This window comes from Triticum urartu, chromosome 2, assembly GCF_003073215.2.
Source record: "Triticum urartu cultivar G1812 chromosome 2, Tu2.1, whole genome shotgun sequence".
In the NCBI taxonomy this organism is placed as follows: domain Eukaryota; kingdom Viridiplantae; phylum Streptophyta; class Magnoliopsida; order Poales; family Poaceae; genus Triticum; species Triticum urartu.
The window spans coordinates 278,047,790-278,070,286 of record NC_053023.1 but is presented as its reverse complement, the minus strand read 5'-3'; the positions used below and the strand labels follow the sequence as shown (position 1 = coordinate 278,070,286).

The following is a 22,497-nucleotide window of genomic DNA, read 5'->3' as shown; positions in this document are numbered from 1 at the left end:
AGAGAAAATAAATGATAATGCATATAAACTTGAGCTGCCTGTAGATTTGGGGTTCGTCCCACTTTTAACATTGCAGATTTGAAGCCTTTTTTGGGTGAGGATCAGCTTCCGTCGAGGATGATTTCATTTCAAGAAGGGGAGGATGATGAGGACATCAATACCATTGTTACATCCACAACCCTTGCTGCTATACATACTGGACCAATCACTAGAGCTCACGCACGCCAATAGAATTACCAGGTACTTTCAATTCTTGGTAACAATTTAATGTTCATGAGAATATGATGCTGCCTAAATTGGATACATGTGTGTTGATTACTAATGAAGGGCCTAGCATGGACAAGAGGGATGAACACTTGAGCATAAAGAAGCATATAGATGAAGGCGTGCGCAAAGGGAACCAGAACGGCGTTTCTAGTTCAGATTTCAGTACTTTGAAGCCTACTTGATGACATAAAAGGACTTGGACGAAATATACAATATGCCCTTTCATAAATTTCGTCCATAGTTTATAATAGGTGATGCGCCACCTTATTATTGGGCCAGGCCCATGTAATTTCGAAATACTTGAGTATAGGTTGTTTTAGAGTCCGTATGTGTGGGGAAACAAGAGCTAGGGTTGGTTTTGGGCCGCTCCTCCAAGGGGTCACGAAATTCCCCCCTCTTCCTCCATATATACAACCCTTAGGGCGTCGTTTGGACATTGGGTTTTGTTCAGATTAAAAGTTCACCATAGGTGTACTTCATTTCTGTTCGATGACCAGACCAAGACATCATAGAACCCCACCTTCATCAATAAAGCTTTCCTCTTATATTCGCAATATCCAGATTGCAATATGAGTTTCTTGCTTGGTCTTCGTTTGCTTCTAGGAAATAGACCCTTGTGATTAGGTTGATCATGCTTCATCATAGTCAATAACCCCGCGGAAGTTTGTTTAGCGATTGGTAAGGCGCGGCGTCTTCACACGTTTGTAGTCGGATCGTCAAAGTCGACTCCCACAAAAAATGATAGCTATCTCATTGAAACATCGGGCCAACTTTGCCTCTATCAAGAAGATGGACGAAATATACAATATGGCCTTTCATAAATTTCGTCCATAGCTTATTATTGGTGTTGCTCTACCTTATTTTTAGGCCAGACCAATGTAATCTATTTTAAGAGTTCGTATTGTTGGGGAAACATCATAAGAGGTGTTTTAATCCAACCTTGCCAAGTGTGGACGAAATCCACTCTCTTTTCCCTATAAATACAACCCTTAAGGCATCGTTTAGACTTGGGTTTCATTTAATTAAAAGTTAGCCATCACTGCAACTCTGTGTACTTCATTTGTGTCAAACGACCAGAGCAAGACCGCTTATGAAACCCCACTTTTATCAATACTTCATCCATATTCGCAATATTTAGATTGCTTAATCGTATTCTTGCTTGTTTCTTTGATTGCTTGCAGGAATAGACCTTTATGGTAAGTTTGATCATGCTCTGGCATTTTCAATAACCTCTCGGAGTTTGTTTAGCGATTGCAAAGGCGCAACGTCGTTGCATGTTTGTCGTCAGATCATCAAAGTCGTCTCCACAAAATTCATAGTTATCATCTCATCGAAAGTTCGGGCCCCTCGCCTCTATCATTACCTCCAACAAAGAAGGGGAGGGATACCATATTTTTTTCGTGGGTAGATTTTCAAAAATGGCACACTTCATACCATGTCATAAAAGCAATGATGCTGCTAATGTTGTTGATTTGTTCTTTCGTGAAATTATTCGCTTGCATGGTATGCCAAATACTATTGTTTCGGATCATGATACTAAATTCATTAGCCACTTTTGGAGATGTTTATGGGCTAACTTGGGGACTAAATTACTTTTTAGTACCCCTTGTCACCAACAAAATGATGAACAAACTGAAGTAGTCAATAGAACATTGTCTACCATGCTTAAGGTTGTTTTGAAGAATAACAAAATTATGTGTAAAGAATGCTTGCCTCATATTGAATATGCTTATAATCGTTCGCTGCATTCTACTACTAAGATGTTGATAGAGGCAAAGGTGTCCCGTCTTTCGATAAGGTGCTGGCTATCGTTTTTGGTGGAGTAGACTTTGACGATCCGACTACTAATGTGCGAGGACGTCGCTCCTTAGCAATCGCTAAACCAACTCGGAGAGGTTATTGACCACGCCAGAGCATGATCAACCTGACCACGAGGGTTGCAAGAAAACGAAGAACAAGCAAGAAACCGAAATTGCAATCTGGATATTGCGAATAAAAGTGGAAAGCTTTATTGATCAAGTGGGGTTCTATGACATCTTGGTCTAGTTGTTTAACACAAACAAAGTACGCAAAGTTGCAACTATGGTGAACTTTTACTCTAAACAAAACCCCAAAGTCTAAATGACGCCCTAAGGGCTGTATATATGGAGCAGTAGGGGGAATTTCGTCGCCCCTAGTAGGAGGGATCCGAAACCGACCCTAACTTTGTTTCCCCAGACATACGGACTCTAGAAACAGCCAATAGTTAAGTATTTTGAAATTACATGGGCCTGGCCCAAAAATAAGGTGGTGCAGCATCTAAAATAAGCTATGACCGAAAGTTATGAAGTGGCACCTTGTATATTTCATCATGTCCTTGTAGGTCATCACGAAGGCTTCAAAGTGCTCAAATATGTACTAGAAATGCCATTCTGGATCCCTTCACGTGCACCTTCATCTCCATGCTTGATCCTGCTCCAGTGTTCACCTCCTAGTCCATGCTAGGCCCTTCAATAGTAATCAACAAAATGTATCCAATTTAGGCAGCATTACATTCTCATGAACATTAGAATTGTCACCAAGAAATGAAATACCTAGTCATTCAATAGGCGTGTGCGGGCTCTTGTAATTGGTCCAGTATGTATAGCAGCAGAGGTTATGGGCGTAACAATGGTATTGATGTCCTCATCATTCTCCCTTCTTAAAATGAAGTCATCCTCAATGGAAGCCTGTCTTCCTCACCCAAATAAGGCTTCAAATCTGCAATGTTAAAATGGGACTAACCCTAAAATCTTCGGGCATCTCAAGTTTATATGCATTATCATTTATTTTCTCTAACACCTTAAAAGGACCTTCAACACGTGGCATCATCTTTGATTTGCACAAATCAGGAAATATATCCTTACACAAATGTAACCAAACAAGATCTCTAGGTGCAAACACAACACGTTTTCTACCCTTATCTCCAGCAAGTTTACATTTCGAATTATTACGCTCAATGCTCTCCTTAGTTAACTCATGCATTTTTAAGATCAATTCAACATGTTGTTTAGCATCAAAATTAACCTTCTCCGAAGATGGAAGTGGCAACAAATCAATAGGTGCATGAGGTAGGAAATCATACACAATTCCAAAAGGGCACATCTTAGTACTAGAATGCAGCAAACGATTATAAGAAAATTCAATATGAGGCAAGCATTCTTCCACATTTTATTGTTATTCTTCAAAACAGCTCTGAGAATAGTAGGCAATGTTCTATTGACTACTTCAGTTTGGGGGTGACAAGTAGTACTAAAAAGAAGTTTAGTCCCCAACTTAGCAAATAAACATCTCCAAAAATGGCTAAGAAATTTATTATCATGATCTGAAACAATAGTATTCGCCAGACCATGCAAGCGAATAATTTCACAAAAGAACAAAGCAGCAACATTAGCAGCATCATCACTTTTACGACATCGTATCAAGTGTGCCATTTTCGAAAATCTATCCACGACAACAAATATTCTATCCCTCCCATTCTTTGTTTGAGGTAATCCTAAAACAAAATCCATAGATATATCATCCCAAGGAACACTAGGTACATGCAAAGGGATATATGAACCATGAGGATTGAGTCATGACTTAGGTTTTTGACATGTAGTGCATCGAGCAACAAAACTCTCAACATCCCGTCTCATATTTGACCAAAAGAAATGTGTAGGAAGTATATCCTGCGTCTTCTTCACACCGAAGTGTCCCATTAATCCTCCTCCACACGCCTCCTGCAACAACAAAAGACGGACATAGCTAGCTGGAATGCCCAGCTTGTTAGCACGAAACACAAATCCATGGTTAACGACAAACTTGTTCCATGTTCTCCCTTCTTTACAATTCTGCAATACATCTTTAAATTCAGCATCATGCACATATTGATGTTTGATGGTCTGCAAACCAAATATTTTATAGTCAAGTTGTGAAAGCATAGTATAACGATGAGACAATGCATCAGCAATAACATTTTATTTACCCTTCTTCTGTTTAATGACATAAGGGAAACTTTCAATGAATTCAACTCGTTTAGCATGTCTACGGTTCTGTTTTGCTTTACTTTTAATGTTTTTCAAAGATTCATGATCAGAATGTATAACAAATTCTTTGGGCCATAAATAATGTTGCCATGTTCCTAAGGTCTGAACAAGAGCATATAATTCCTTATCATAATTAGAATAGTTCAGACTAGGCCCACTCAATTTTTCAGAGAAGTATGCAACAGGTTTGCCATCTTGTAATAACACACCTCCTAATCCAAGTCCACGAGCATCACATTCAAGATCAAAAGTATTATTAAAATCAGGAAGTTGGAGTAAAGGAGCATCTATCAACTTATCTTTTAATACCGTGAAGGCTACTTCTTGTGCGGTACCCCAATCAAAAGGCACATCCTTCTTTGTAAGTGGTGCAGCAATGGTGCTAAAGTCTCTCACAAAACTCCTCAATTGTGTGTCCGTTTTGGGCTACGGCCAACTAGCTTCAATCTTGGCTTTATCAACTTCAATTCCCTGTGGAGTAACAAAATAGCCAGGAAAAGATACTCAGTCGGTGCAAAAGGTGAACTTTCCAAGGTTACCAAACATACATGCATCACATAGAGCAATAAAAACAACACGTAAATGTTCCATATGTTCATCCAAAGAATTGCTATAAAAATCATTATATCATCAAAATAGACTACCAAAAACCATCCAATGAAAGCACGTAAAATTTTGTTCATTAATCTCATGAAAGTATACTAGGTACACTAGTTAACCCAAACGGTATGACTAACCACTCACGTAAACCAAACTTAGTTTTAAATGTTGTTTTCCTTTCATCTCCCGATTTCATACGAATTTGATGGTATCCACTATGCAAATCAACTTTGGAGAATATTGTAGAGCCACTCAATTCATCAAGCATATCATCTAGCCTAGGAATAGGATGACAATAACGAATAGTAATATTATTAATGCGTCGACAATCAATGACATACCATCCTTTTTTGGCACTAGTATAATGGGAACATCACAAAGACTAAGAGATTCACGTATATAACCTTTGTTGAGCAGCTCTGGTACTTGATGTATAATCTCCTTCGTCTCCTCTGGATTAGTATGGTATGGCGCATGGTTTGGCAGCGAAGCACCGGGAATTAAGTCAATCTGATGCTCAACCCCTCGAATAGGTGGTAATCTCGGTGGCAAGTCTTGTGGAAAGACGTCAGCGAACTCCTGCAAAATATGAGCGACAACAGGAGGCAAAGAGGAAGGAACATCCTCGGATGAAAATAATGCCTCTTTGCACACAAAAGCATAGCAAACAGATTTGCTGAAATCTAGCTCATCAATATCAGATTTGATGGCAAGTAAAGATGCACTTTTCAATTTAATTTTAGAAGCAACTCTAGATCATTTGTTATTAGGCTTCATGTGTTGCTCAAATTCTTTTGCCACAATCTGATTTTCATTCTTATTGTGCTCCTGTTTTGCTTTATTAGCTCTATAAATATCACCTTTCAAAATGGAATCAGGAGACATCGGAAGCAAAGTAATATTTTTAACCTTATCAACAAGAGTATACTGGTTGTTTCTACCATGGTGTATAGAATTTTTATCAAATTGCCATGGTCTACCAGATAATATGGAACATGCTTGCATGGGTATCACATCACAATCAACATAATCAACATATATAGAGATACTAAAATGCACACGAACAGTACGTGTTACCTTAACCTTTTCGGTGTTGTTGAACCATTGGATGTAGTAAGGATATGGATGTGGTCTTGTGGTGAGAGATAGCTTCTCCACCATCTCCATGCTAGCCAAATTGTTGCAGCTACCTCCATCTATGATGACGCGAACAGAACGTTCCTTCACAACTCCCTTTGTATGGAACAAATTATGCCTCTGATTTTTCTCAGCTTGTGTGACCTGCACACTCAAAACACGTTGAGCAACTAGACTTTCATACATGTCAGCATCTTCAGCAGCCATGTATTGCGTCTCATGATCAAAATCATCTCCACCGTGTTCTTCACTTGTAATAAGAGCCGAAGTCTCCTCATCATAGTCACTAGCGGACTCATACCTACCATCCTCAGTAGCAATCATAACACGCGGAGATTGGCATTCTCTTGCATAATGACCTCTTCCCTTACAACGACGACAATTAATATCATGTGTGTGGCGTGTTGATGCCATGGATGAAGAAGAGCTCTGGGTAGGCCCAGAAGGTGTACTCCTGGTAGATGCTGGTGGTGGTGCCTGTTTTCTTGTACCTCGTTGGAATTGGCGGCTGAAGTCAGTGGTGCCGTAGTAGGACGTGTGGGAGTAGAGGATATACGTGCTATCCATGATGAAGATCGACCTATAGAAAAAATTAGTTTGCGCCAATGCATGTCGATCCTGCACTTCACGTTTAGCTTTGCAAGCAAGATGGAATAAACGAGTGATATTATTATACTCCTTATACTCTAGAATGGTCTGAATCTCTTTATTTAATCCACCAATAAAACATGCAAGCACAGCTTCATTATCCTCAACAATACCACATCTAGTTATGCCAGTTTGTAATTCCTAATAATATTCTTCTATAGCAATTTTTTCCTTATTCTAAACACTGCAATTTTTGAAGTAATTCACATTGATAATAAGGTGGAATCCAACGTGTACGCATAGCAGTTTTCAAAGCAGCCCAAGTAGCTGGAATAGGATATAATCTACAATGTTCAGACCACCAAACACATGCAAAACTAGTGAAAGTAGGAACACGTCGCTCCTCGGGATATTGTAAACATGTAAAGCATTGTTCAGTTTCTAACTCCCAAGTAAGATATATATTAGGAACATATCTACCCTTAAATGGTGGAATATTCAATTTTAGTTTAGGAAGATGGTCATGATCTCGTACCACAGGTGGTGGTGTAGCCCTACCGTAGTGATGATATGCATGAGGACGGCCTGGTGGTAGTGCTTGTGGTTGCACGTACTTCTGATTTTCACCAACCTCATCCTCGTAATGGTCCTCCACCTCTGCAATAGCAGCATGAGCTACAGAAGCAACAACAACAATAGCAGCAGCACGAGAAGTTTCTCCTGGTGCAAGAGGAACACGCTGCGCTCGCCCTCCTGGATCACGACGTGGAGGTGGTTGTTGCTGTTGTTGCAATGGTGCAACATATGCGGGTGGTGATTGTGGTAGACACACGGGTACTTCATCGAACTTGGTGTGCAACTTGGTGTCAATTGTCTTCTCAATATCATCAATCCTCTCTAGGGCCTTTCCAAAGCTGGCCATCACATCTTCCACTTGTTGCCCAACATTTGCTGAATATTATCATGAAGCTCCTTCTTCGTCATGTTCTCCCAGTCAATCTCGTTGGCTTGTGGTCCTGCCATGGTTAGTAGCAATAGAAATACAATGATCTTACATACTACTAGAAAGTGGTGGTGTTGGTGTGTCACAAAACCGTCAAGCAAATCTCAAATCCTTATCAGTTCTTACCCAACAGGAGGTGGTCATCGGCAAATGGTGTAATCAAAACTCCCAAAGCTTGGACAGAGCGATTGCCAGGTGGTGGTGTCAAACACATGATGTAGATGAATGTGGAGTTGGGAAGGCTTATGATATGGTTGCAAAAATGTCAGCAATAATCAATTCAGAGATGCAAAGGTGAATACATGCTCAACGATGGTAGTGTGCTGGTCCTAGGCTAGACTGTGGTAGAGGCGTGAGCCTAGAACACTAACAAAATCATGGTGCAGCACAAAAACAAGGGAAAAGTTGACGCTCATAGAAAATTATAGCTATCTCATGGAAACATCGGGACAACTTCGGCTCTATCAAGAAGATGGACGAAATATACAAGATGGCCTTTCATAAATATTGTCCATAGCTTATAATTGGTGTTGCTCTATCTTATTTTTGGGCCAGGCCCATGTAATCTATTTTAATAGTTCGTATTTTAGGGGAAACGACTTAGGAGCTGTTTTAATACCACCTTGCCAAGCGTGGACGAAATCCCCTCTCTTTTCCCTATAAATACAACCCTTAAGGCATCATATAGACTTGGGTTTCATTTAGTTAAAAGTTAGCCATCGCTGCAACGCTATGTACTTCATTTGTGTCCAACGACCAGAGCAAGACAACTAATGAAACCCCACTATTATCGATACTTCATCCATATTCACAATATTCAGATTGCTTAATCATATTCTTGCTTGTTTCTTCGATTTCTTGCGGGAATAGACCTTCTTGGTCAGGTTGATCGAGCGATTGCTAAGGCGCAATGTTGTTGCATGTCTGTCGTCGGATTGTCAAAGTCATCTACACCAAATTGATACTTATCATCTCATTGAAAGATCGGGGCCCTCGCCTCTATCATTACCTGAACAAATAAGGGAGGGATAGCATATTTGCTGTCGTGGGTAGATTTTCGAAAATGGCACACTTCATACCATGTCATAAAAGCGGTGCTGCTGCTAATGTTGTTGATTTGTTCTTTCATGAAATTATTCGCTTGCATGGTATGCCAAATACTATTGTTTTGGATCATGATACTAAATTCCTTAGCCACTTTTGGAGATGTTTATGGGCTAACTTGGGGACTAAACTACTTTTTAGTACTACTTGTAACTGATGAGGACATCAATACCATTGTTACACCCACAGCCCCTACTGCTATACATACTGGACCAATTACTAGAGCTCGCGCACGCCAATTGAATTATCAGGTACTTTCGTTTCTTGGTAACAATTCTAATGCTCATGAGAATATGATGCTGCCTAAATTGGATACATTTGTTTTGCTTACAAATGAAGGGCCTAGCTTGGACAAGAAAGTTGAACCTAGGAGCAAGTTCAAGCATGGAGATGATGGCATGCGCAAGGGGATAAAGAACAGAGTTAGAAGTGATGATTTCAGGACTTTGAAGCCACCATAAGGAGTGCATGAAGCCTTGGACGAAATATACAAGATGTCACTTCATAAATTTCGTCCAGAGGCTATTCTAGGTGCTGCGTCACCTTATTATAGGGCCAGGCCCATGTATTTTTGAAATACTTAAGTATAGGCTGTTTTTAGAGTCCGTATGTGGGGAAACAAGAGTTAGGGTTGGTTTCGGACCCCTCCTCCAAGGGCACGAAATTCCCCCTCTCTCCTCCATATATACAACCCTTAGGGCATCGTTTAGACTTTGGGTTTTGTTTAGATTAAAATTTCGCCATAGCTGCAACTTCGCGTACTTCGTTTGTGTCCAACGACCAGACCAAGACGTCACAGAACCCCACCTTGATCAATAAAGCTTTCATCTTATATTCGCAATATCCAGATTGTAATCTCAGTTTCTTGCGTGTTCTTCCTTTGCTTGCAGGAAACAGACCCTCGTGGTCACGTTGATCGTGCTCTGACGTGGTCAATAACCCCTTGGAAGTTGGTTTAGTGATTGCTAAGGCGCGATGTCTCGCACGTTCGTAGTCGGATCGTCAAGGTCGACTCCCACAGAAACGATAGCCACCATCTCATCAAAACATCAGGACACCTTTGCCTCTATCAAGTGGTATCAGATTTCCAGGTTGCTCGGTGAGATTTTACAGTTTTTCGTAGTTTAGATCGAGTCTGTTCTTCCTACCTATAATCCACGAAAAGCCAAAAAAATTAGGGTTAGTTCATCCTCTCCGAACCAATCTGAGCCTTTGCATAATCTTTTCTGTATTTGTTGTGTTGAATTTGCGGTTGCATCGTCATGTCTGGTTGCTGGTCTTAGTGTCTAGTCCTTTAGAGTTTCGAGTTCTGTTCACAAGTAGTCATGCCGCCGCCGCATCATCATCATCACTGCTGCCATATACCACCATCGTCATCACCGCTGCCATATACCACCATCGTCATCACCACTGCCATATACCACATATCCACTGCCATCACGATAATCCGAGTCCACCGCCACTGATTCGCCACCAGTCCGAGTTCCACCATCCTACATATATCCGCCACCAGTCTGAGTTTCCACAAGATTCATCTCCGCCACCAGTCCGAGTCCAGTATTTGTTGCTTTGTTTTCGAGTTCCAGATCATGCGATACTCCGAGTCGTGACAGAGTAGGACTCCCCAACTTTCGAGCCATCCGCAGAAGAAAAATAGTTCCAAACTCAAAAAAAGAGGAAAATTCTGGCTAGGCGGTTTTTAGACCATTTGTAGACTTTTTCGAAAAAAATTGTTGCGGAGCAAAAAAATAGGAAAAAAAGTACACAAAAAGTGAAAAAAAAGAAAAAAAAATCAGAGCGTGCTCCTCCCTTGTTTACGTGCAGCGCCGTGATTTTGTTAGTGTTCTAGGCTCGCGTCTCTAGCACGGTCTAGCCTAGGACCAGCACAGTACCGTCGTTGAGCGTTTATTCAACTTTGCATCTCTAAATTGATTATTGCTGACCCTTTTTGCTACCATATTATAAGCCTTCCTAGCTCCACATACATCTACGTCGTGCCTTTGACTCTCCCTGGTAATCGCTGTATCCAAGCTTTGAGAGTTTTGACTACGACGGTTGCCGATCACCGCCTGCTGCTGGGTAAGAACTGGTAAGAATTTGAGATTTGCTTGACGGATTTGTGACACTCCACCACCGCCATTTTGTAGTAGTCTGTAGGATCATATTCTTATATGTTTCTATTACTGCTAACCATGGCAGGATCACAACCCGACGCGAGTGACTGGGAGAACATGACGAACAAAGAGTTACATGATAAGTTTCAGCAAATGATGAGTGGACAGGTGGAAGATGTGCTAAACAGATTTGAAGAGGCCATGGAGAAGATAGATGGCATTGAGAAGGCATTGAAAACAAAGCTCGATAACAAGTTTAATGAATTGCTCGCGTGTCTTCCACTGCCCGCTGCACCTGTCGCACCTCTAGAACAACAACAACATCGTCTTCCAAATCAAGTGGGACTAGCACAACGCGTTCCCATTGAGCCTGGTCAAACTTCTAGTGCTGTTGTACCTACTGTTGGTGCTTCTGTCGCTCCTGCTGCTACTGCAAAGGTGGAGGACCATTACGAGGATGAGGTTGATCAAAATCAGAACTACGTGCAACCACCAGCACCAGGTTGTCCTCATGCACATCATCGCAACGGTAGGGCTGCACCACCACCTGAGGTACATGACCATCTTCCTAAACTAAAATTGAATATTCCACCATTTGAGGGTAGATATGTTCCTGATATATATCTTACTTGGGAGTTAGAAACTGAACAACGATTTACATGTTTACAATATCCTGAGGAGAGACGTGTTCCTGCTGCTGTTTGTGCTTTCACTAGCTTTGCATGTGTTTGGTGGTCTAAACATTGTAGATTATATCCTATTCCAGCTACTTGGGCTGCTTTGAAAACTGCTATCGTACTCGCTGGGTTCCACCATATTATCAACGTGAATTACTTCAAAAATTGCAGCGTTTAAGACAAGGAAAAAATTATGTAGAAGAATATTATCAGGAATTACAAAACTGGCATGATTAGATGTGGTATTGTTGAGGAGAATGAAGCTATGCTTGCACGTTTTATGGGTGGATTAAATAGAGAGATTCAGACCATTCTAGAGTATAAGGAGTATACTAATATCACTCGTTTATTCCATCTTGCTTGTAAAGCTGAACGTGAAGTGCAGGATCGACAGGCATTGGCGCGAACTAACTTTTCCGCAGGTCGATCTTCATCATGGACACCACGTGCATCCTCTACTTCCACTCCACCAGCACCTCCATCAGGTGCCACCTCCAGCCATGATTCAAGAAAGCAGGCACAACCACCACTATCTGCCAAGAGCACACCAGCCGGGCTTGCGCAGAGCTCTTCTTCTTCCATGGCATCAACAGGGCACACAAGTGATATTATTTGCCATCATTGTAAGGGAAGAGGACATTTTGCGAGAGAATGTCAATCTCAGCATGTGATGATTGCTACTGAGGATGGTGGGTATGAGTCAGCTAGTGACTATGTTGAGGAGACTTTGGCTCTTATTACACGTGCAGAACACGGTGGAAATGATTCTGATCATGAGACACAGTACATGGCTCCTGAAGATGCTAACAGGTATGAATGTTTAGTTGCTCAACGTGTTTTGAGTGTGCAGGTCACACAAGCTGAGCAAAATCAGAGGCATAATTTGTTCCATACAAAGGGAGTTGTGAAGGAACGTTCTGTTCGCGTCATCATAGATGGAGGGAGCTGCAACAACTTGGCTAGCATGGAGATGGTGGAGAAGCTATCTCTCACCACAAGACCACATCCACATCCTTACTACATCCAATGGTTCAACAACAGCGGCAAGGTTAAGGTAACACGTATTGTTCGTGTGCATTTTAGTATCTCTACGTATGTTGATTGTGTTGATTGTGATGTGGTACCTATGCAAGCATGTTACTTATTACTTGGTAGACCATGGCAATTTGATAAAAAATCTGTACACCATGGTAGAAACAATCAGTATACTCTTGTTCATAAGGATAAAAATATTACTTTGCTTCCTATGACTCCTGATTCCATTTTGAAAGATGATATTAATAGAGCTAATAAAGCAAAACAGGAGAAACATAAGAGTGAAAATCAGATTGTGGCAAAAGAATTTGAGCAACAAATGAAGCCTAATAATAAGCCATCTAGTGTTGCTTCTGAAATTAAATTGAAAAGTGCATGTTTACTTGCCACCAAATCTGATATTGATGATCTAGATTTTAGCAAATCTGTTTGCTATGCTTTTGTGTGCAAAGAGGCATTATTTTCATTCGAGGATGTGCCTTCCTCTTTGCCTCCTGCAGTCACTAACATTTTGCAGGAGTTCGCTGACGTCTTTCCACAAGACGTGCCACCGGGATTACCACCTATTCGAGGGATTGAGCATCAAATTGACTTAATTCCTGGTGCATCATTACCCAACCGTGCGCCATACCGTATCAATCCAGAGGAGACGAAGGAGATTATGCGTCAAGTACAGGAGCTGCTCGACAAAGGTTATATACGTGAATCCCTTAGTCCTTGTGTTGTTCCTATCATTTTAGTGCCGAAAAAGGATGGTATGTCGCGTATGTGTGTTGATTGTCGAGGCATTAATAATATTACTATTCGTTATCGTCATCCTATTCCTAGGCTAGACGACATGATTGATGAATTGAGTGGCTCTACAATATTCTCCAAAGTTGATTTGCGTAGTGGATACCATCAAATTTGTATGAAATTGGGAGATGAATGGAAAACAACATTTAAAACTAAGTTTGGATTATATGAGTGGTTAGTCGTGCCTTTTGGATTAACTAATGCACCTAGTACTTTCATGAGGTTAATGAACGAAGTTTTACGTGCTTTCATTGGACGATTTGTGGTAGTCTATTTTGATGATATACTGATTTATAGTAAATCTTTGGAGGAACATTTGGAACATTTACGTGCTGTTTTTATTGCTCTACGTGATGCAGGTTTGTTTGGTAACCTTGGAAAGTGCACCTTTTGCACCGACCTAGTATCTTTTCTTGGCTATGTTGTTACTCCACGGGGAATTGAAGTTGATAAAGCGAAGATTGAAGCTATTGAGAGTTGGCCGCAACCCAAAACGGTCACACAAGTGTGGAGTTTCCTTGGTCTCGCTGGTTTCTATAGGCGTTTTGTGAGAGATTTCAGCACCATTGCTGCACCTCTCAACGAGCTTACAAAGATGGATGTGCCTTTTGTTTGGGGTACCGCACAGGAAGAATTGAGTGGCCTGATTTTAATAAGAAGAAGCCTTCACGGTATCGAAAGATAAGTTGACACATGCTCCTTTACTCCAACTTCCTGATTTTAATAAGACTTTTGAGCTTGAATGTGATGCTAGTGGAATTGGATTAGGAGGTGTGTTATTACAAGATGGCAAACCTGTTGCATACTTTTCTGAAAAATTGAGTGGCCTAGTCTGAACTATTGTACTTATGATAAATAATTATATGCTCTTGTTCGGACCTTAGAAACATGGCAACATTATTTATGGCCCAAGGAATTTGTTATAACATTCTGATCATGAATCTTTGAAACACATTAAAAGTCAAGCAAAACTGAACCGTAGACATGCTAAATGGGTTGAATTCATTGAGACTTTCCCTTATGTCATTAAACACAAAAAGGGTAAAGAAAATGTTATTGCTGATGCTTTGTCTCGTCGTTATACTATGCTTTCACAACTTGACTTTAGAATATTTGGTTTGGAGACCATCAAAGATCAATATATGCATGATGCTGAATTTAAAGATGTATTGCAGAATTGTAAGGAAGGGAGAACTTGGAACAAGTTCGTTCTTAATGATGGATTTGTGTTTCGTGCTAACAAGCTATGCATTCCAGCTAGCTCCATTCGTCTTTTGTTGTTGCAGGAGGCGCATGGAGGAGGATTAATGGGACACTTTGGCATCAATAAGACGGAGGATATACTTGCTACACATTTCTTTTGGCAAAAGATGAGACGGGATGTTGAGCGTTTTGTTGCTCGCTGCACTACATGTCAAAAAGCTAAGTCACGACTCAATCCTCATGGTTTATATATGCCTTTGCCTGTAACTAGTGTTCCTTGGGAGGATATATCTATGGACTTTGTTTTAGGTTTACCTCGAACAAAGAAGGGGAGGGATAACATATTTGTTGTCGTGGATAGGTTCTCGAAAATGGCACACTTTATACCATGTCATAAAAGCGATGATGCTGTTAATGTTGCTGATTTGTTCTTTCGTGTAATTATTCGCTTGCATGGTGTGGCAAATACTATTGTTTCAGATCGTGATACTAAATTTCTTATCCACTCTTGGAGATGTTTATGGGCTAAGTTGGGGACTAAACTACTTTTTAGTACTACTTGTCACCCCCAAACTGATGGACAAACTGAAGTAGTCAATAGAACATTATCTACTATGCTTAGGGCTGTTTTGAAGAATAATAAGAAAATGTGGGAAGAATGCTTTCCTCGTATTGAATTTGCTTATAATCGTTCATTGCATTCTACTACTAAGATGTGCTCTTTTGAAATTGTGTATGGTTTCCTACCTCGTGCACCTATTGATTTGTTGCCTCTTCCATCTTCGGAGAAGGTTAATTTTGATGCTAAAGAACATGTTGAATTGATTTTAAAAATGCATGAGTTAACTAAGGAAAACATTGAGCGTATGAATGCTAAATATAAACTTGCTGGAGATAAGGGTAGAAAACATGTTGTGTTTGCACCTGGAGATCTTGTTTGGTTACATTTGCGCAAGGATAGATTTCCTAATTTGCACAAATCAAATCTAATGCCTAGTGCTGATGGTCCTTTTAAAGTGTTAGAGAAAATAAATGATAATGCATATAAACTTGAGCTACCTGCAGATTTTGGGGTTAGTCCCACTTTTAACATTGCAGATTTGAAGCCTTATTTGGGTGAGGAAGATGAGCTTTCGTCGAGGACGACTTCATTTCACGAAGGGGAGGATGATGAGGACATCAATACCATTGTTACACCCACATCCCCTGCTGCTATACATACTGGACCAATTACTAGAGCTCGCGCACGCCAATTGAATTATCAGGTACTTTCGTTTCTTGGTAACGATTCTAATGCTCATGAGAATATGATGCTGCCTAAATTGGATACATTTGTTTTGCTTACAAATGAAGGGCCTAGCTTGGACAAGAAAGATGAACCTAGGAGCAAGTTCAAGCATGGAGATGATGGCATGTGCATGGGGATAAAGAACAGAGTTACAAGTGATGATTTCAGGACTTTGAAGCCACCATAAGGAGTGCATGAAGCCTTGGACGAAATATACAAGATGTCACTTCATAAATTTCGCCCAGAGGCTATTCTAGGTGCTGCGTCACCTTATTATTGGGCTAGGCCCATGTATTTTCGAAATAATTAAGTATAGGCTGTTTTTAGAGTCCGTATGTGTGGGGAAACAAGAGTTAGGGTTGGTTTCGGACCCCTCCTCCAAGGGCCACGAAATTCCCCCTCTCTCGTCCATATATACAGCCCTTAGGGCCTCGTTTGGACTTTGAGTTTTGTTTAGATTAAAAGTTTGCCATAGCTGCAACTTCGCGTACTTCGTTTGTGTCCAACGACCAGACCAAGACGTCACAGAACCCCACCTTGATCAATAAAGCTTTCATCTTATATTCGCAATATCCAGATTGCAATCTCAGTTTCTTGCTTGTTCTTCGTTTGCTTGCTGGAAATAGACCCTCGTGGTTAGGTTGATCGTGCTCCGGCGTGGTCAATAACTCCTCAGAATTTGGTTTAGTGATTGCTAAGGCACGACGTCTCGCACGTTCGTAGTCGGATCGTCAAGGTCGACTCCCACAGAAACGATAGCCACCATCTCATCGAAACATCGGGACACCTTTGCCACTACCCGTAACCCACAAACGGATGGACAAACTAAAGTAGTCAATAGAACATTGTCTACCATGCTTAGGGTTGTTTTGAAGAATAATAAAAAAATGTGTAAGGAATGCTTGCCTCATATTGAATATGCTTATAATTGTTCGCTGCATTGTACTACTAAGATGTTGGTAGAGGCAAAGGCGTCCCGTCTTTCGATGAGATGGTGGCTATCGTTTTTGGTGGAGTAGACTTTGACGATCCCACTACGAACGTGCGAGGACGTCGCGCCTTAGCAATCGCTAAACCAACTCCGAGAGGTTATTGACCACGCCGGAGCATGATCGACCTGACCACGAGAGTTGCAAGCAAACGAAGAACAAGCAAGAAACTGAAATTGCGATCTGGATATTGCGAATAAAAGTGGAAACTTTATTGATCAAGTGGGGTTCTGTGACATCTTGGTCTGGTCGTTGAACACAAACGAAGTACACGAAGTTGCAGCTATGGCGAACTTTTAATCTAAACCAAACCCCAAAGTCTAAACGATGCCCTAAGGGTTGTATATATGTAGGAGTAGGGGGGATTTTGTGGCCCTTGTAGGAGGGATCTGAAACCAACCCTAACTTTGTTTCCTCACACATACGGACTCTAAAAACAGCCTATACTTAAGTATTTGGAAATTACATGGACCTGGCCAAAAAATAAGGTGGTGCAGCACATAATATAAGCTATGGATGAAAGTTATGAAGGGGCATCTTGTATATTTCGTCCATGTCCTTGTAGGTCATCACAGAGGCTTCAAAGTGCTAAAATATGCACTAGAAACGCCATTCAGGATCCCTTCGCGTGCACCTTCATCTCCATGCTTGATCCTGCTCCAGTATTCATACCCCTTGTGCATGATAGGCCCTTCATTAGTAATAAATACAATTGTATCCAATTAGGGAGCATCATACTCATGAACATTAGAATTGTCACCAAGAAACAAAAGTAACTGGTAATTTAATAGGCGTGCGCGAGCTCTAGTAATTGGTCCAGTATATATAGCAGCAGGGGCTGTGGGTGTAACAATGGTGTTGATGTCCTTATTAGATGTCCCCTTTAGAAATTGTGTATGATTTCCTACCTCATGCACCTACTGATTTGTTGCCTCTTCCATCTTCGGAGAAGGTTAATTTGAATGCTAAACAACGTGCTAAATTGAACTTAAAAACGCATGAGTTAACAAAGGAAAACATTGAGTGTATGAATGCTAAATATAAACTTGCTAGAGATAAAGGTAGAAACATGTTGTCTTTGCACCAAGAGGTCTTGTTTGGTTACATTTGCGTAAGGAAAGGTTTACTAATTTGTGCAAATCAATACTAGTTCCACATGATGATGGTCCTTTTAAGGTGTTAGCGAAAATATATGATAATGGATATAAACTTGAGCTGCCTGCAGATTTTGGGGTTAGTCCCACTTTTAACATTGCAGTTTTGAAGCCTTATTTGCGTGAGGATGATGAGCTTTCGTCGAGGACGAGTTCATTGCAAGAAGTGGAGGATGATGAGGACATCAATACCATTGTTACACCCATAGCCCCTGCTTCTATACATACTGGACCAATTACTAGAGATCGTGCACGCCAATTAAATTACCAGGTACTTTTGTTTCTTGGTAATGATTCTAATGTTCATGGGAATATGATGCTGCCTAAATTGGATACATTTGTCTTTCTTACAAATGATGGGCCAAGCTTGGATAAGAAGGATGAACATTGGAGCAAGATCAAGCATGGAGATGATGGGATGCGTAAGGGGGAACGAGAACAGAGTTACAAGTGATGATTTCAGGACTTTGAAGCCACCATAATGAGTGCATGAAGGCTTGGACGAAATATACAAGATGCCACTTCATGAATTTCGTCCGGAGGCTATTATAGGTGTTGCCTCACCTTATTATGTGGTCAGGCCCATATAATTTCGAAATACTTTAGTATAGGCTATTTTTAGAGTTTGTATGTGCGGGGAAGCAGAGTTAGGGCCGGTGTCGGACCCCTCCTCCAAGGGGTCACAAAATTCCCCCTCTCTTCCTCCATATATACAGCCCTTAGGGCATCGTTTATACTTTGGGTTTTGTTTTGATTAAAGTTTGCCATAGCTGCAACTTTGCGTACTTCATTTGTGTTCAACGACCAGACCAAGACGTCACAGAACCCCACCTTGATTAATAAAGCTTTCCTCTTATATTCGCAATATATAGATAGCAGTCTCAGTTTTCTCGCTTGTTCTTCGTTTGTTTGTAGAAAATAGAACATCGTCGTCAGGTTGATCGTGCTTTGGCATGGTCAATAACCTCTTGGAGTTGGTTTAGCGATTGCTAAGGCACGACCTTCTCACATGTTTGTAGTCGGATCCTCACAGTCTACTCCACCAAAAATGATAGCCACCGTGTCCTTGAAAGACCGGACACATTTGCCTCTATCAACTAGTATTTCATTGTAAACTGTATGGGTTATCAATTGATACCGGGCCTGGCATGGTAAGCACGGAGATTCTAGTCTACATAAATACTTGGGTCGTTCCATAGCCCATAAACTTGTGAAACACACATTTAGTACATTTACTCCTGCTATTTGGTACTGTGATCCCCTTGTTTTATTCAACAAGATGTGTTGATTGATGTAGCTAGTGCACTATATAGCATCCCCCCAAAAAACCTGGACTGGTTTCAAACCAATCGCGTAGTAATCACTACATCCAAGTTTACTCGCGTGTGCATAATGGTGCATGGTAGTTGTGCACCAACCTTTCGGTCTACATATTGACTTTTGTGTCCTTTCACAGTACATCAAAATATCATACATATAACACAGGTGAGGCATATCAGACGCAATACACATCATATATATATCTGGAACAGGACAATGGGTTTTAAAAATGATCAGTATTACAAAGAAAATAGAGGAAAAGAGTTGTGTTAGGGTGTGCAAACCCATTCCTGTTAATGCTAAAACAGCATGTAACCTTCAACACCTGCATGCTTGTGTCATTTGATTTGAGTACTTTATTATATATCAATCACCACTTGATCCAACCAATTAAACTCAAAGTACTCTAGCTCGTAACGAGCATATGCTTTCATCTCCAAATGAGAGCAGCTTGCCTGTTAGCAGTTTACAATTCGTGATCCTTTTCTTCGTCGGCCACCAGAGTTAGCGGTATTGTGCCCACCTCTGGTCCACCTCCACCATCCTTGGTCGATGCACCACCACTTCCTTCGGAGCTTCCTTTGTTTTTTCTGCGGTTGGACTTCTTGGGCACTGCGGGGAGGTCCTGACAGGTGGAACCGGCAGTGTCCTCAGCTGCCTTGTCCTTATCTTTCTTTCTATTCTTTCGGGTGCCTTTCTTGGCCTTCTCCTTCTTCTCCAAGATCTCAGTATTGCCTGTTGTGACATCCATAGAGGAGGTGTTAGAACCCCGGGAGCGGTTTCGCCTTGACCGGCGGGAGCCCGGGGACGGAGGGGAGTCACCAACAGTGACATCGATTCCACCAGCTTCACTTTTAGTATCCCCGAAAGAGGTATCTCCCAGGCCCGCTCCATCTAGAACTATTTCTGTCGTCAGAAGAGAAGAAGTTTTAGTTTTTGCATCATTTTGTATAAAGATGGTAGATTATTTGAATGGTAATATATTCTAATCAACGGGTCACTTAAATTAAAGTTGCACATGAATTTTATGAAAGGTTTCATGTAATCAAATTATGGAAAGTAAGAGGGTTAGAATTTAACCTTGAGAAGCCCATGGGTTAGAGGCAGCAGAACCTCCCCTATCACTCCTAAACGAGGCTGAATCCAGTGGTGCTGAGTGGTAGTCTTTCATCTGGTAAGTCCAAATTAAATTGTTACTTTCAAAATCAGATATCTTAATTCACGCAAAGGTAGCGAATGCGCCATCTATAGCCCCTTTGGGGTATAAAATATATCTCTTCTCACGTGCCCATAGTGTATGAGACAAATTCATCTCGATTATGGTAGAATTCAATGCTCACAATTCTACATGATCTATCTTTTTGATTCCTATGAAAATAAATTTTATGGTATAGGCACCCCCAAAGGTGAGCTCGGAATATGAACTAGGATTACTTTCTTAAGCACCTTATTCTTGGAAGGAAGATTCGGATTGAATTCATGATGTGCTCTTCTATGCCTTGAAGTAATGATTCCTCTAGACTTAGAACATTTACCACAATAATGCCGTCCATCAATTAAAAAATCATTAATTGGTTTCACTTGCCTCTCTTCCATTTGCATTTCAAAATGGGTAAGGGATCTTGCAAATAAATCAACGACATAAAAATATTTTCTTGTTTTGGTTCTACTCATCACAAACATTTTATTGGATTCGAGCTAGTTGACTTTCCCTCCCAATTGTGTTTTGAAAATAGAATAATAATAGTAATATAACCGCGCACTGCCTCATACATTGATGTATAATAATCAATATTAGTATGGAAAAATAATTTGTTAGCCTTTCTATGGGGGAATAATATTATAACTATGGTTTGTGTAGAAAAGTTAAGATTCATATCGGCTCATGTGAAACAAATGATGTCTGGGACATTGAAGTCATTGAAATTAAGTATTTTCAAGAACATGCTAACGAAAGTCATTTAGGGTTGAAAGGAAACCTCTGTGGTGCAGCATATTAAACACTAATACCAAAATTATGCACTACCTGGGTATTCCCTGTTTCTTGCATAACCGAGTCGATACATTACACCCTTGTTGCATCAGGATATGTAGAACCCCTCGAAAGACATTTAATATCGTTGTTATGCTGGTCTTCAAGAACCTAGCGCAATTGACATTGTCACATATCCTCAAAAAGCACGACCCAAGGTATCCTCCAAGTTTCTCTTTCTCGTCTTTGGTATCCAAGCACTCCCCTACCGCACCATTGATAAATGACTACATGTTGTGTTAATTGTGCTTGGCATCATAGCATCGAGGGTACACAGTTAGCATACACATGCCCTCGTAAGTGTATAGTAGGATAGTTTGGTGGTACCTTAGGTGACCTTTCCTAGTGTAATCAATGATGCATACGACAACAAAGGTAGCATTTTGAGAATGTGGCTAGTGCGAGTGGCCATGCAAATGTAAGTCGCATGCTTTCATTTCGACCAAAGTTTGGTTGTTCAATTCACATTGACTCGCACTCACATTAGCCAATTTTAGCGGATTATGATTACTCTCATAGTTAGTCTTGCAAAACAAATATTTGTTAAAATCCTTGAATTTCATTCTTAACCTCGTTATGATAATTATTTCCAGGAAGGACTTGAACTTACCCAACTAGGTGCTCCTGCCTCCTTCTCCTTGTTTGGGACACTAGGTCCATCCCATCCGATATGTGCCACATGTTTCACATCCGTTGGGAAACCAATTTGCAATTCTTGTTCCTTAGCATCTAGTTATCAATATTAGTATGAGAAATAATTTATGTTAGAGTTAAGAAATTATAGAAGGGATTTTACATACTTGTTATGATAAAATGTGCAAGTCAAAGTTTCTCTGATTGTGTTTAACAAATAACTCAGTATTATGTACCCATTATGTTTGAGAAGTAGCGGAAGGGCCTTAGGATCCCCTTCTTCATCTTTGTGCTCATGTCCTTTATGAACTACCCTTTTCTACTTACTCGTGCCCAAGCAGTCTCCTTGAATCTACAAATTACGGAAATATAATGCACTACAAATCTTTCAATGGAAATACTATCGTATGATTGTGAAATTACATAAGAAATCTACAAAAATGATTAGCTAAACATGAAATTTTCAAAATAAAAAAATGTTAGATTGGAATCCTTACTCTCTTACGAATCTC

General features: G+C 40.6%; 1 protein-coding gene across 1 annotated transcript; it reads right to left on the bottom strand.

Annotated features, from left to right (window-relative positions):
- Positions 1-19,786: 19,786 nt before the first annotated feature.
- On the bottom strand, positions 19,787-22,282 carry LOC125541478 (CRIB domain-containing protein RIC7-like). The gene is made up of 4 exons (XM_048704885.1): positions 22,222-22,282; positions 21,963-22,081; positions 20,401-20,491; positions 19,787-20,226 (listed from the first exon to the last, which is right to left on the bottom strand). The coding sequence occupies exons 1-4, from the start codon at positions 22,280-22,282 to the stop codon at positions 19,787-19,789; spliced, it is 711 nt and encodes a 236-aa protein (XP_048560842.1).
- Between the last annotated feature and the right edge of the window lie 215 nt (positions 22,283-22,497).